Below are 15152 nucleotides of genomic sequence, written 5' to 3' on the forward strand. Positions count from 1 at the left end.
TTGTCATGCTTCAATAGTCTCCATGGAAGACTAGAAGCTGCCATAACCTGATCTGATCTGCTATCATACCGACGATGGTCAGACCACCTGTATGTAGCCGAATACCTCACTTGCTATGAGCGCTGACCACCGGGCATCGCTCATAGCATTCTGTCAGTGACAACCATAGAGATCTCCATGAAGTCCTCTGGTTGTATGGCCAACCCATCGGTGATCCACGATCTCGTGACGGGGGTCACCGATTGGCAGATTTCTGACGCGATTGCCGGAAGTTCATGTTAAATGCCGCTGTCAGCGTTTGACAGCAGCATTTAATAAAATCTGCAGTGCACATGCTGCGGAAAAAAAGCGCGGAAACGTAGCGTTGTTTATTCTGCAGCATGTCAATTTTTTGTGTGGATTCCGCAGCGGTTTACAACTGCTCCATAATAGGAATCCACAGGTGTAAAACCTCAGGTGGAATCCGCACAAAATCCGCAGTGAGGTTTACCTGCGGATTTACCAAAATCGTTCCGAAAAAATCCGCACCACCATCCGCAATGTGTGCACATGGCCTAGTCCTCTTCCTCTCTGAAGAGACAATTTGCATATTTAGTTCTTTCTGTAAGGGTACTGTCACACCGTGCAATTTTCGTCGCTACGACGGCACGATCCGTGACGTCGCAGCGTCGTATGAGTATCGCTCCAGCGTCGTAGACTGCGGTCACACTTTGCAATCACGGCGCTGGAGCGATGCCGAGGTTCGCTGGTAACCAGGGTAAACATCGGGTTACTAAGCGCAGGGCCGCGCTTAGTAACCCGATGTTTACCGTGGTTACCAGCGTAAAAGTAAAAAAAAAAAAACGTACATACTCACCATCTGATGTCTGTCAGGTCCCTTGCAGTCTGCTTCCCTCTCTGACTGAGTGCAGCCGTACAGTGAGAGCAGAGCGCAGCGGTGACGTCACCGCTGTGATCTGCTCTCACTTTCCGGCCGGCGCTCACAGTCAGAGCGGGAAGCAGACTGCAAGGGACCTGACAGACATCAGATGGTGAGCATGTACGGTTTGTTTTTTTTTACTTTTACGCTGGTAACCACGGTAAACATCGGGTTACTAAGCGCGGCCCTGCGCTTAGTAACCCGATGTTTACCCTGGTTACCAGCGAACGCATCGCTGGATCGCTGTCACACACAACGATCCAGCGATGACAGCGGGAGATCCAGCGACGAAAGAAAGTTTCAAACGACCTGCTACGACGTACGATTCTCAGCAGGGTCCCTGATCGCTGCTGCGTGTCAGACACTGCGATATCGTAACGATATCACTAGAACGTCACGAATCGTACCGTCGTAGCGATCAAAATTGCACTGTGTGACGGTACCCTAAGAACGCTTACACTCGGCCCATCCGCAGACCGTCCCTGCTTTACAGTATCCTCATGGGTAATAGAGAGTGCCTTCATGAATGTCCGCCTATATTCTGCTATTGGTCTCGTAGGGCAGCAGTCAGTATGGTTTCTTTCCTGTTGATTTCTAGCCCTGAGCCATGTGACTGTATCCATAACACTTTTCCTGCAGCTTTCATTCTTTGTAATGTATTTGGTATATACTCATGTAAGATATGTAGCAGTTTTATAAATAATGTACGGTAAAGAATTTTATCTGGGTTTGTTTTCTTCAGGACGAAATGTTTTCATTCTTTCCTCTCATTGCCAGCTTATCAACGAAGAAACCTTTTAAATAGCTGGTGGTGAGGGGGTGACATCATGCTGCTGGGGTCTCACAAAGGACTGGGCACATATTGGGACAGAACAAAGCATTCTTCTGCTGCTTGATGGCTATTACTTTAGAGGGACTTTGCTGTTTGGGGCCGCAGTGAACTTTCTGAGCAGCTTAGCAGTTAAATATGGTTGCCTTGAGCAGTCTAATTAAATTCTGGGAAAGTGTTGTTTGTCTTCACTATTTGCTAAATGCTGATTATATAAACTTATTACAAATTATATTTAGAGCCCTGAGCAAGATCTGTAATGAGACAAAGAACTGCAATTTATTCTGCGTAGAAGAAGCTTTTAATCCTACTGTACGCTAAGAGGGCCCCTTGTTCCTCAAGTAAAGGTTTCTTTTCATCCACTTGTGAACGGATGTGAATTTATTTAGTTTGCTGTCTTTATGTCCTACTTTTTCATTGCTACCTAACACTAGGCTGGTTGTTGCCACATGATAAATAACATATACACTCATGCTGGTATGATCTAGAAGAAATGGCTTTCATTCACAGTTGTGTGTTGGAAGTCTCCTGCATTGAAGATACTTTAGAAATCCTGGAGGTGATTAGCAGAGCTCTCAGCAGGTTCCTGGTGGTACAGCGATGTGTATGGAGTCAATGGGCTATATAAAGTATAGCCGGTTGAAGGGGGTACAGTCAAGGGGAGCGGCAAAGTTTAGGTAGTGCATGATGCGGCTCTGTATATGGCAAGTAAAAGGTATGGAGATATGGGGTCTGCTAAATGAACCATGCTCAGCAATGGACTAAGTTGAAAAAAGGCTCTCAGAGTATATAGCATGTAAAGGAACCACTATTATTTTTTTGGCATCAGAAGAAATGTAATTAATTGAGGGACCTCCAATACGCCCCAGATGCAAGTCATGTATCTAGGAACAATCTATTCATGACCTTGTTTTTGTTATCGTAACACATCTTGAACCCCTTAATAACCAGACCTAAACAGTCCTTAATGAACAGCCAAATTTTGGTTTTTGTTTGTTTTTGCCTCTTCGCTTTTCTAATCAAGTAATTTTTATTATAGCATATAATCAGAATGTAACATAGTCTGACACAAACACCAGATGGGTACAAAAAATTAAATGCAAGTTAATACATTTTCCTTTAACAAGAACTAACACCCGTACCCGAGAACCTCTCCCTCCCTACCTCCCACAGTTATACACAGCTTTACAGAAGCTCAACTGTACAAGGTTCCTACAGAAGCAATTAACCGACTCCCAGTCTACTCTGCAATAACTCAGCAGACGCCACACCTGGATAATCCATCCATCCGCCCAACACATTTTCGAATTTTGTATGTTGACCTCTCTTAATGTAAATATTCTTTTCCATGAAGACAATAAAGTTTTTGTTCACAAATTCTTTTTTGACTGGTGGTTTGTCATCTAACCAATGCATCGCAATAAGCTTCCTAGCAGCATACAGTAATCTTGCCATAGCCAGTTTCCCACATTCATCCATAGCAATATTATCGTCCACACATCCCAGGAGGCAAGTCAGCGGAGTACGCACAATATTTACTCCATCACTTCCTGAATCAGATTGAGCACTTTCACCCAAAAGGGCTGAAGGCGAGAACACGACCACATCAGGTGTGCCTCTTCGCTTTTCAATGACGTGACTGTATGAGTTTTATGAGGATGTGTTTTTGTGTTTTTTTTAATGCTTTTATCATGGGGGGCCACGGGCCACACATGGAAGCATAGGGTGAGAAACCATGCATACAAGGATGGGGATAAGGAGCCATGCAGACAAGGATGGGGATAAGGAGCCATGCAGACAAGGATGGGGATAAGGAGCCATGCAGACAAGGATGGGGATAAGGAGCCATGCAGACAAGGATGGGGATAAGGAGCCATGCAGACAAGGATGGGGATAAGGAGCCATGCAGACAAGGATGGGGATAAGGAGCCATGCAGACAAGGATGGGGATAAGGAGCCATGCAGACAAGGATGGGGATAAGGGGACAATTCATACCTGGTTTATACTTTATTCAATAAGCTTTCCCAGTTTTTCAAAGCAAAATTAGTTGCCTCGACTTAGTCAGGTCGGCTTATACACAAGTATATAAGGTAATTTTCTCCATAATCTGAAAAATAGAAAAAAATCTTACTGTTGAAACAGTTTTTACTATTAACAGTATAGAAATTCTATGAATTTCTGTAGTAGTTTGTTGCATCATTTCTGTCAGATCGGGTTATCTTTTTATTAATTTTTTTCAAATGACAGGAGTGATTTTCATCATTGTACCAATTCATTAATTTTTCTCCGTTTTGTCTAGGTTAAAGTTCTTCACAACCAGCTTGTCTTGTTCCACAATGCAATTGCTGCCTACTTTGCCGGAAACCAGAAGCAGCTTGAACAAACTTTGAAGCAATTCCACGTTAAATTGAAAACCCCAGGAGTGGACGCCCCATCCTGGCTCGAGGAGCAGTAATTTAAAAAGGCAATCTCCGATCAGGACCAATGCATTTAATTTGATGAGAAGGGGATGGGATTAGGCAATTCTCTTACTGATTTCTATACACAGACCAATGTCCTTTTTAAATACTTTGTCAGATTGTTAATGGTGAAACAAGACTGTATGGAAATGTCTGTTCTATAACTTGTGTATCTTTCTGTACAGGGACGGAAGGCTCTTCTACTAGGGTAATATAGAAATGTATTTTTGCACTGCTAGATACATATTTTTTTTTCTGCATGTGCATTCCCACCGAAATGCTAAATATCAACATTTACATGGGACTGCAGCATACATTTTCTAATGGGATTTTTTTGCAATTCGAAGTTAAACCTTTTGTCTCCTAAGGGAAAAAAAAATCATGGTTTATGAAAAATTATTGTATGAAGATAATGTAAATTTATACACAAGTCTCATTATTTTAACCAAGTGAGACTTGTATCTGCCACCAAGAGCCATGAGAGGAAGGTCTATGCAATCTGAGCATTGACGAGAGAGGACGCACAGGTAGTGCCTGACTGGGGGGTGACTATCACTTCTACGGAGTGCTCTTCATTATGTGTATTGATCTCCACTGATTTTTATATTTACATCTATTAATCATTTTGAGAAGTCTCTTTAAAGTGAAAGTTATTTTTAAAGTGAATTACTGCGATACTACAAAGTGAACCTTTCTAACCTATGTAATGTCTGTATAGAGCATAACCGATCAGGGTGCTTAGATTATTCTCTTAATAGTATTTATATAGAATGACATAAATGAAAACCACTTGACCAACAGATTACATTCATCTCCAAATCTGCATGGGATGTATTGTGCCGGGAAGGATAATCAACTACGCATGTCTGACGCCTTCTGTAGCTGAGAGATCGACCTTCTCTTTCCCTCCTTGCTATGTTACCGGCTGTGCAGAAGATCGTGTATTCATTCCCTTTCTGTGAGGAAAGGATTGTGTGCACTCTTTCCATATTGTATTTCTGTTATAGGTCTTTAATGACCGATACATTAAAAAATATTGAGTTATGTGTCCTGCTTTAAGGGAATCTGTCAGCAGGTTTTTGCTACCCTACCTGAGAGCAGCCTGATATAGGGACAGAGAACCTGATTCCAGGGAGGTATCACTTACTGGGCTGCTTGCTGCAGTTTTGATAAAAGAATACTTTTCTCTTCTGCAGATTTAGCAGTGCTCTGAATGCTGAGCTTTGTATAACCCCACTGACAGTTTTTCTGTGTACACTGTGCATAGGCAGAAAGCTGCCAGTCAGTGGTGAGGCGGGGTTATACAGAGCTCATGAATATGGAGGACTACATATTCCACAGTATGTGGAATTGGGATCTCCGCCCCTACATTATGCTACTTTCAAATTAGATAGCAAAAACCTGGTTATAGATTCATTCACTTTAAACTGGGCAGTCATGACCTACTTAAAAAATACAATAATTGCAGTGTGTTAAAAATCTAAATCTAAAATCAAATGCTGCTTCTGTTGCTGGACACTGCAGATCTGGGAGCTAGAAAGTGCCGTCACCTGCATGTGCTGCCCACTCCATCCTCTAGGGTGTGCCGACTCTCACATGTGTCCGTGCAGTCTGCGAGACGTGGTCTAGACCACCATTTCTCCTATCGCCAATATGGTGAAGAGGTATCTTGCAGTTATGACATTGGCTGTCTCCTATAATGTCAGGGCTGATTTGGCGCTTTTAAAGGCGTAGATTTTTTTTTCTTCTCCTATAAACAGTGCAACTGTTATAGATGGTGTATGGTGTTGTAGCTTTCCATAAATGGATCATGCTGCATTCCCCGGTGGGTTTTTGTTTCTTTAAATCTCATACAAACCCTTAATGTTACTGCCAGAGACAGATATTTTTTTATATTATTTAATAAGTTAATGATTCTTCTGTGTACACACTGCTTGAGCATTTTAAGGGGGTGTACGTGGGCTGTCTGGTATTGCAGCTTAGCCCCATTAACTTGAACAGAGAGAACACACAATTACAAGACACAGCCCATGAATGAGAGTGATGCAGATTCTAGGAAAAAGGGCAATTTTTCATCATGGGAATCCCCTTAGCACCTTACCTTGTTCATCACATGAAGGTATATGCTTGTGTGATGCTGAGCATTCCAAATTTTCATAGTTGCCTCATCATGGTACAGCCCTGGAAAATCATTGGGACATAGTCATCACAACTTCCCTTACTATTCATTTAATGTTAATGGGGCTGCGGCTATTTATTGAGGTAAGATTTAACCAAGGGATCCACATACGTAATTCCTGCTTCTAGTTTTCCAAGGGCTCAATATGCGCCTCACAGCCCCTCTCTCCTCTGTCCCCCAGCAGTAGTCTTGGTTGACTAGTGCTTCCACCTTAGTACTGCCGCCTCTCTGAGCCATGACCTAAAGATCAGAGCCACAGGTGTTTCTAAATGGTGACTTGTGATGTTTCCTGAGGGTGGCGCATGGCCTAATATCCCGGGCAAGACTAGATTAACATTTAGAAAACAGAAAATTCAAATATCAATATGTTATGAAATGAAAGTCAACCTATGTATAGTTACTCAAGGGAAAAGCGCATAATATTTGTCGTAGAATGTTGTTACAATGTGTAAGATTGCTACAGAAAGTGCTAATAAAGGGAACCTGTCACCCCCAAAATCGAAGATGAGCTAAGTCCACCAGCATCAGGGGCTTATCTACAGCATTCTGTAATGCTGTAGATAAGCCCCCGATGTATCCTGAAGGATGAGCAAAAGAGGTTAGATTATACTCACCCAGGGGCAGTCCAATCCGATGGGAGTCGCGGTCTGGGGCCTCCCATCTTCTTACGATGTCCTCTTCTTGTCTTCACGCTGCGGCTCCGGCGCAGGCATACTTTATCTGCTCTGTTGAGGGCAGAGCAAAGTACTGCAGTGCGCAGGTGCCGGGCCTCTCTGACCTTTCCCGGCGCCTGCGCACTGCAGTACTTTGCTCTGCCCTCAACAGGGCAGATAAAGTATGCCTGCGCCGGAGCCACAGTGTGAAGACAAGAAGAGGACGTCATCGTAAGAAGATGGGAGGCCCCGGACCACGACACCCATCGGACCCGGACCGCAGCGGGACCGCCCCTGGGCAGTATAATCTAACCTCTTTTTCTCATCTTTCAGGATACATCTGGGGCTTATCTGCAGCATTCCAGAATGCTGTAGATAAGCCATAAGCCCTGATGCCGGTGGGCTTAGCTCATCTTCGATTTTTGGGGGTGACAGGTTCCCTTTTACTGAGAAGACAGTGTACTTGGCGAAACACTAATAAACCCACCTCTACATTATAATTGGTATTGGGTTAACCCTCAGAGGGGTTGTTCTCTATTAGTAAATGAATCCCTTCGGCTGCAGGTTATTATACTCGCCTTCTGCAGGTCCACTGGTAAGTCTACGTCCATGCTCCTGGTTTCGGGCATTTCCTGCGGCACTGATGTCACGTCAGTTAGTAAGATCAGCAGCTGCCAACATAGACTGAACGTTCCTTTCAGAAGTGCTGAGTACCGATTGGCTGTCGATGTGACAGCAGCGCTATCCGGTGCCAGACACTGGGAGCATCGGTATAGACTCACTGGTGGACACGGGGAAGGGGAGAAAAGCAGGGTTGGTTTCTTTTTAACAACTTGCAGTCCGGCGCAATCATTTACTGAAAGGCAACACAACCCATTAGGGCTCCATTAACCATAGAACAGCTCTTCTGCTCCATCATTTTCTTGGACTTTGAAGAACCAACTTATGTGCCTGTCTTATAAAGATGAGGATATGTCAGGGTTACGGGGATGTTTTCTATAAAACCTTAATGGCCTTAAGTCACAGTTATGTGCCTTTCACAACATATGACCAGGTTGTTTCTCAACTGGACTTTTAAGATTCTTTTTCCTCTTTTTAGTATGGAGCAAACTATAAGTGCACTATTAATGCTTGTTGCAGGCCCAGATTGCTAGCTGCAATACTTGGAGAAGATATGGCCATTCACTCCTTCTCATTAGATTAATCCATTCTTCTTCATTTTTGTTTTTTACTATGGATTTTTTCCCCTTGGAGAATCTGCATTCCTTTTGTGTTGTATTCTGAGTATATCTTACACAAATTTACTTTATTTACAGTATTTACTCTATTAAATATATTGTGTGATTTGTGTATCATATGTTAAATAGTTCCAATGGTTATTATTAGTGAGTATTTACATTATGTATGTTTTCTTCATTGTCTGATACATTTTCTATTCCTGAATACTCTCCTTGTAATAATTACTATCAACCCTTAATTTGCCTCTGTGTGAACTTTATCAATGTCGTAATTGTGCTGCTCCTTTGATTTTCACATAGTTAACATGTTGGGTTTTGTTAGTTTTGCTATTCTCACTCGTCGCAGTTCCCTACCTAACCGGGTGTCTGGGATTCGCAAAGGGAACTACACCAATCAAACGTGATGGCATGTTTTAGTAATATGCCACAATTTTATAAAAGATGATTTTGTTTTATGGCACAAATAGGTGTATGAGAGCATTTACATCTCTGCATCATATCCCATGCCCCATCTGATGCCTCTGCCATAGACAATGATTGGAGTTGAGGCCAACCGTGGACCTGCAGTCCAGTCAGGATGTGCTTTGCAAAGCCCCAGTTTCTGGCGTTCGAGTAGACTGACCCCCAGCAATCTGCAAGTTTGTCCTCTGCAGACAGAGAATAACCTGCAGTTTTGGATTGACTCTTTGATATATATTACATATTTAATATTTCAGAGCTTACATTTAGATAAAATTGTCTAAGCCAGGGGTGGGGAATCTTTTTTTCTGCCAAGGGCCATTTGGATATTTATACCATCCTTCGGGCGCCGTACAAACTCCGCCCATGAAGTGCATCCTGACTCTGGCACTGGTGTCAGGACGTAATCTTTCATTGCATGCCCTTCAGTGTTCAGTAGTGAACACTGCATGTGTGCTCACAGAGCAAGAAGGAATTAATGAGCTGGTTGTAATCAAAATACACTTCCCTGCCCAAGAATGCGGTCCCTGAGAATCTGCTCAGGGACCTGATAAAAGGTCATCGAGGGCCGTAAATGGCCCTGGGGCCTGAGGTTCCCCACCCCTGGTCTAAGCCCACCTGTAATTACAAGACAGTACCTTCAAATGAGTTTCTAAACTAAACTGCCCACTAAAAGGAGTAAGGCTAAGAAAAGTTATAAATTGCAGAGTATAATTCCTGAAAACGTGCCATTTTGCTACATTTTGTTTGCTTCTATAGCATCCACATATTCTGCAGCGCTTAACAGACATTGTCATCACGGTTCCCATCTGGGAAAATTTCTCAGAATTTTTCTGAAGTGTTTCTCTTCCTTTTTGCTTGTTTACGAAATTGAGCTCAATCTCGTAGAGTCCGGTATTCTTGCTTCTAGGAATGTACGCACTTCAGGAAACCATTAGATCACCATCCAAAGGTCGCTACAAATAAGACTTTCCATATTTCTAGAGTTTTCCCGCATACTTTATCGAAGCCACACCTAACTTCTGTGTCGCTTGGTACACATCACATGCCCTGATGACGGTGCGTAACCTGCCTGCTGCTGACTTATTGCACAGAGGACTGAACACCAGCATGGATGCACAGCTACAGATCTGACACAATACATGTGAAATTGGTCAATATTGGCGGCACACATTTTCAACTTGACTGTTTAACATGGGCTTGATAACTACAGTATGTTTGATAATTATATCAATCACATGCAAATTATGGAGCAGTAGTAAAATTCATATATGCAGATTGGCTCTTCAGCGAGGAAGAAGACTTTAACTCTTTAGCGCCACAGTTTAGAAGCAGCAGTGACTTGAAAGATTGCAGCTTCCAACAGGTGGCGCTATAGAGTTCAAGTCCTCTTCCTCTCTGAAGAGGCAATTTGCATATTAAATTTTTACCTTGGCATTCCAGAGCCAGTATGTCACTCTGCACAAGGAGAAACCTTACCCCTTAGGCCCCTTTCACACATCAGTTTTTTACCATCAGTCACAATCAAGCGAATCTTGAAAAAAAACGGAACCAGCAAAAGTTGCTGCCGGATCCGTTTTTTTCTCATAGACTTGTATTAGCGATGGATGGCCTCATGTTTCATCCGTTTTTCGCCGGATCCGTCAAATTGTTTTTCCGGCGGCCGGAGAAAACGGACATAGTAACTTTTTTGTGTCTGTTGAAAAACTGACAGTGACGGATCCGTTGCCGTCCGTCATTTGCTAGAATGGAAGCCTGCGGGGCCCGATCCATCAAATGACGGAATCTGGCCATGGATTCTGTTTTTTGGGGGGGTTTTTTAAGATCAAATTTGCCAGATCAGCTAGTCGCATCAGTTTTTCACAATCTGCGACGGATCCGTTTTTTCAATTCGACGGATTGTGACTGATGGCAAAAAACTGATGTGTGAAAGCAGCCTTGGACCTTAGTAAAATGCATGAAGTTATAGAAGAAAGTAACACAAAGGAAAGGCTTTTTTAGTTTGTTTTTTGACCATAACAATCAGTAAGGCTACGTTCACATTAGCGTTAAGCTAATGTGCGTCGGGTTTGCGTCGGCGACGCAGCGGTGACGCATGCGTCATGCGCCCCCTATACTTAACATGGGGGACGCATGCGTTTTTTTTTGTTGCGTTGTGCCACACATGCGTCTTTTTTGCCGCAAGCGTCGGACCAAGAAAACGCAACAAGTTGCATTTTTCTTGCGTCCGATTTTCGGCAAAAAACCGACGCATGCGTCGCAAAACGCAGCGTTTTTGCGTGCGTTTTGCCGCGTTTTTGCGTGCGTTGTGCGTTGCGTCGCCGACGCAGCGGCGCACAACGCTAGTGTGAACTTAGCCTAACATTTACATTTTGCAAATGGATATTGTAGTTTAAAGACAGACAAAACTACTCATGCAAAAATCTACTGCCCTCGTTAATCCAAACATATTTTACAATATAGAAGCATTTTGTCCCAGCAATTGCTAATTAATAGGCTGCTCCTTAGGCTACTTTCACACTTCCGTCGGTACAGGGCCGTCACAGAGCGTCGGCGCAACGTACCGAACGCCATTGTGAAAATTCGGCACAACGTGGGCAGCGGATGCAGTTTTTCAATGCATCCGCTGCCCATTCTAAAGTCCCGGGGAGGAGGGGGCAGAGTTCCAGACGCGCATGCGCGGTAGGAAATGCAGGACCTGACGTACGAAAAAACGTTCCCTTGAACGTTTTTTCGTGACGACGGTCCACCAAAACACGACGCATCCAGTGCACGATGGACGCAACGTATCGCCATACGTCGCGATCCGTCGGCAATACAAGTCTATGGGAAAAAACGCATCCTGCGGGCAATTGACGCATTGCGACGGAGGCCAAACAACGCAAGTGTGAAAGAAGCCTTAAGGTACCTTCACACTAAACGTCTTTGCAACGAGAACGACAACGATCCGTGACGTTGCAGCGTCCTGGATAGCGATATCGTTGTGTTTGACACGCAGCAGCGATCTGGATCCTGCTGTGATATCGCTGGTCGTTGCTGAAAGTCCAGAACTTTATTTGGTCGTCAGATCGGCGTGTATCGTCGTGTTTGACAGCAAAAGCAACGATGCCAGCAATGTTTTACAATGGTAACCAGGGTAAATATCGGGTTACTAAGCGACAGACACGGCAATGTAAGTATGTAGTGTTTGGGTTTTTTTACATTTACACTGGTAACCAGGGTAAACATCGGGTTACTAAGCGCGGCCCTGCGCTTAGTAACTTGATGTTTACCCTGGTTACCCGGGGACTTTGGCATCATTGGTCGCTGGAGAGCTGTCTGTGTGACAGCTCTCCAGCGACCACACAGCGACGCTGCAGCGATCGGCATTGTTGTCGATATCGCTGCAGCGTCGCTTAATGTGACGGTACCTTTAGAGAAAAGTGTAACTGGTCCTTAATAGGGTTGTGAATTGCAGCTGAGTGTGATCAGCATACTGTCTGACCTACAGGTGAAACTAGTTGTGATTGGGACGGTTGTCTGGAGGAGCTGGTTTCATTCCTTTAGATATGCAAATGTCCATATGTGTGAAAATTTACGTTAAGTAAGCTGCTCCCAACTTGAGTGGTAGTTTCTCATACAACCTTTCCTTAAATTCAACTTGGTATGTACAAAAGCTGCATTCAGACATTGTGGTCACATTGATTATGGACAAATTCACTGCAAAAACACAGTATTACCATGTAACTTGACTTAAGAAAAACCATTGAGAAGGAATTGATTACATAGTCAATTGAAATAGTTTAGCTGAAAGCCAATAGGATGGAAATTGACCTTTTATGTGCCCATGATCAGTAAAAGCTGCTGGTTGGACGATGCATACTTGTGCTGCAGCCAGTTGTTACAGCATAGTGGATGGGATTTCATGTCCACTATGCGTCCACAGATGCCGGCAGATCACCCACGGAGATGGACATGCGGCGCGTCTTTCCAGACCGCAGCATGTCCATTTATTTTGCAGAGACGCGAGTCTCTGCAACAGAAATCTCACCCATAGACTGTATTGGACGCAGTGAATCCCCACGGTTCAGTGATCATATGCGGATTCACCTGCATACAATAGACTGCAGCGCTTTGGACACAGCGAACATACATGGGATGGGATCGTGGGCACATAGCCTAACTGCCTCTCAAGAACAACAGTAAGGCCACATTCTTCGTTTGGTCAGTATGTTACATCAGTATTTGTAAGCCAAAACCAGGAGTGGGTGATAAATACAGAAGTGTTGACGTGTTTCTATTATACTTTTCCTCTGATTTTTCCACCCAAGTTTGACTCACCAAATACTCAACATGTGAACGTGGCCAAATAGCGACAGTGGTTACCATTCAAAAGTCAACCGGTGATATAGAGGCACATGCCACCGCCCCTTATATCGAGACACCTCCCAAGACCAACCTTTGGGTAAACAGACCACTGTAGGAAATACATTTTTAATGCTTTTTCCATATGGCTTACACCATATTGTTCACTAAATAGTATAATACAATTTTTAGTGTTGTCTGGGAAAATGTTTTTTGACCAAGTGATAAAAAATCAATGACTCATAAAACTGTCATGTAAAATATTTCTACTTCCATAGAAGTATGCATACCAAAGTTATTGCAATGTTGCCCATATGAACAATAACAGCCATGGTGCCAGTGTGCTGCATTCAGTGAATTCCTCAGTGAATCGTTGGACACCTGGTGGCGTAGATAGATGCCGAATGAAAAGGTCCCATGAGTTTTGTGTGGTTCCTGGGCCATTTTGGGTCTCCCCTTGGATGCGTTGAAATAAAAAATTGCTATTTTTTTCTAAGGCATAATGTACCCAAAGGTGAATTTTGACATTGGCAGATATTATGTTTCTTAAAAGAAGAATGTGACCTGATCATAAAGCGGCAAACACTATCTCTTGATGCCTATTCCTGACTTTTATCACCTTGGAATCGTTGCTATGCATGTATGTATATGATTGGCACATTGGTTTACATCAAAGCATTTTTTTATCACAATAACTATAGACCTGGAAGGGTAACTGATAGCTGGCGCTGTAAGAACCGTGTTCAGCTGTCGTCCTCATGACTTTGCTCACGGGCATTACACTGACAAGCTGCGTCTATTTACTCAATCACAGTGTATGCTTTGCATGGCGTCTTTCTATCGTAAGTCAAGCACCTTCCTGGCAATGCTGTTTGCTGAATGTAAAAAATGATGTGTACTAGGTGAAAAGTATATAGACAAAGTCATTAGAGTTTTTAAAATTCCAAAACGTTTTAGCAAAATACTGTTTGGGACCTGACAGGTGCCGTAATATCAATCATTCTGGTTTATTGGATGGTCCTAGAAAAATATAGAGCGTTTACCTGTGAGGGTAGAGAATCTAAAGAAAGTCATGTCAGGAGTTTTTTTTCTGGGGCTATGGAATTCTGTATTAGACTGCAGTTCTGTTCAAATACAAATACTGGATTATCATAATATTGGGACAATATACCGTAAGGGTTTTACTATTAATATAAAGATAAGCACTGTATACTAGTAGCTTGTGACACCCAATGGGCCCCCCAGGTGGCATTATCACAGGGTGCCAATGGGTTGTCATGGCTGCCAAGTCAACCATGCTAGTATGCCTATGAAGCTTAGGAATTGTGTAATTGACTGAAATACTACAGAAAAATATAGACAAACATGTTAATGGGAAAAGTTAGAAGACCATCTCCAATCAGCTTGATGTTCCTGTGACTACAGTTGCACATATTATTCAGAAATGTAAGATCCATGGGACTGTAGCCGACCTCCCTGGACATGGCCGCAGGAGAAAAATTGCTGACAAATCAAAGAGACGAATAATACGAATGGTAACAAAAGAGCCCAGAAAAACTTCTAAACAGATTAAAAGTGAATTTCAAGCTCAAGGAACATCAGTGTCAGATCTCACCATCCGTTGTTGTATGAGCCAAAGTGGACTTCATGGGAGACTACCAAGGAGGACACCATTGTTGAAAAAAAAAATCATAAAAATGCCCGCCTGGAATTTGCCAAACTACATGATGACAAGCCACAAAGCTTCTGGGAGAATGTCCTATGGACAGATGAGACAAAAATGGAACTTTTTGGCAAGGCACATCAGCTCTATGTTCAGATGGAAAAATGAAGCATATCAAGAAAAGAACACTGTCCCTACTGTGACCAGATGTCCGGAGCACTTGTTAAATGCTGTCTGAGTTTGACAGTGGCATTTAACTAGTTAATAGATGCAGGTGGACATCTGACATGTCCTGGATTTGATGAGAGCGCACCGCTGGAGCCTGCATCAAAGCGGGGGTTCTGCCATTGGACGTACTATTCCATCTGATGGCAGAAAGGGGTTAATCTCATCGGTCCACAGGGCTTG

General features: G+C 43.2%; 1 protein-coding gene across 7 annotated transcripts in view; it reads left to right on the forward strand.

Annotated features, from left to right (window-relative positions):
- ARFIP1 (ARF interacting protein 1) overlaps positions 1-6912 on the forward strand; it is a 145486-nt gene extending 138574 nt beyond the window's left edge. For all 7 annotated transcript variants that reach the window (XM_077279327.1, XM_077279325.1, XM_077279323.1 and 4 more), the window contains one exon: positions 4049-6912. In XM_077279327.1, coding sequence (XP_077135442.1) covers positions 4049-4204 — 156 coding nt within the window. In that variant the 3' untranslated portion in view covers positions 4205-6912. The remainder of the gene's footprint in view (positions 1-4048) is intronic.
- The last annotated feature ends 8240 nt before the right edge of the window (positions 6913-15152 follow it).

This window comes from Ranitomeya variabilis, chromosome 1 (genome assembly GCF_051348905.1).
Source record: "Ranitomeya variabilis isolate aRanVar5 chromosome 1, aRanVar5.hap1, whole genome shotgun sequence".
NCBI lineage: Eukaryota > Metazoa > Chordata > Amphibia > Anura > Dendrobatidae > Ranitomeya > Ranitomeya variabilis.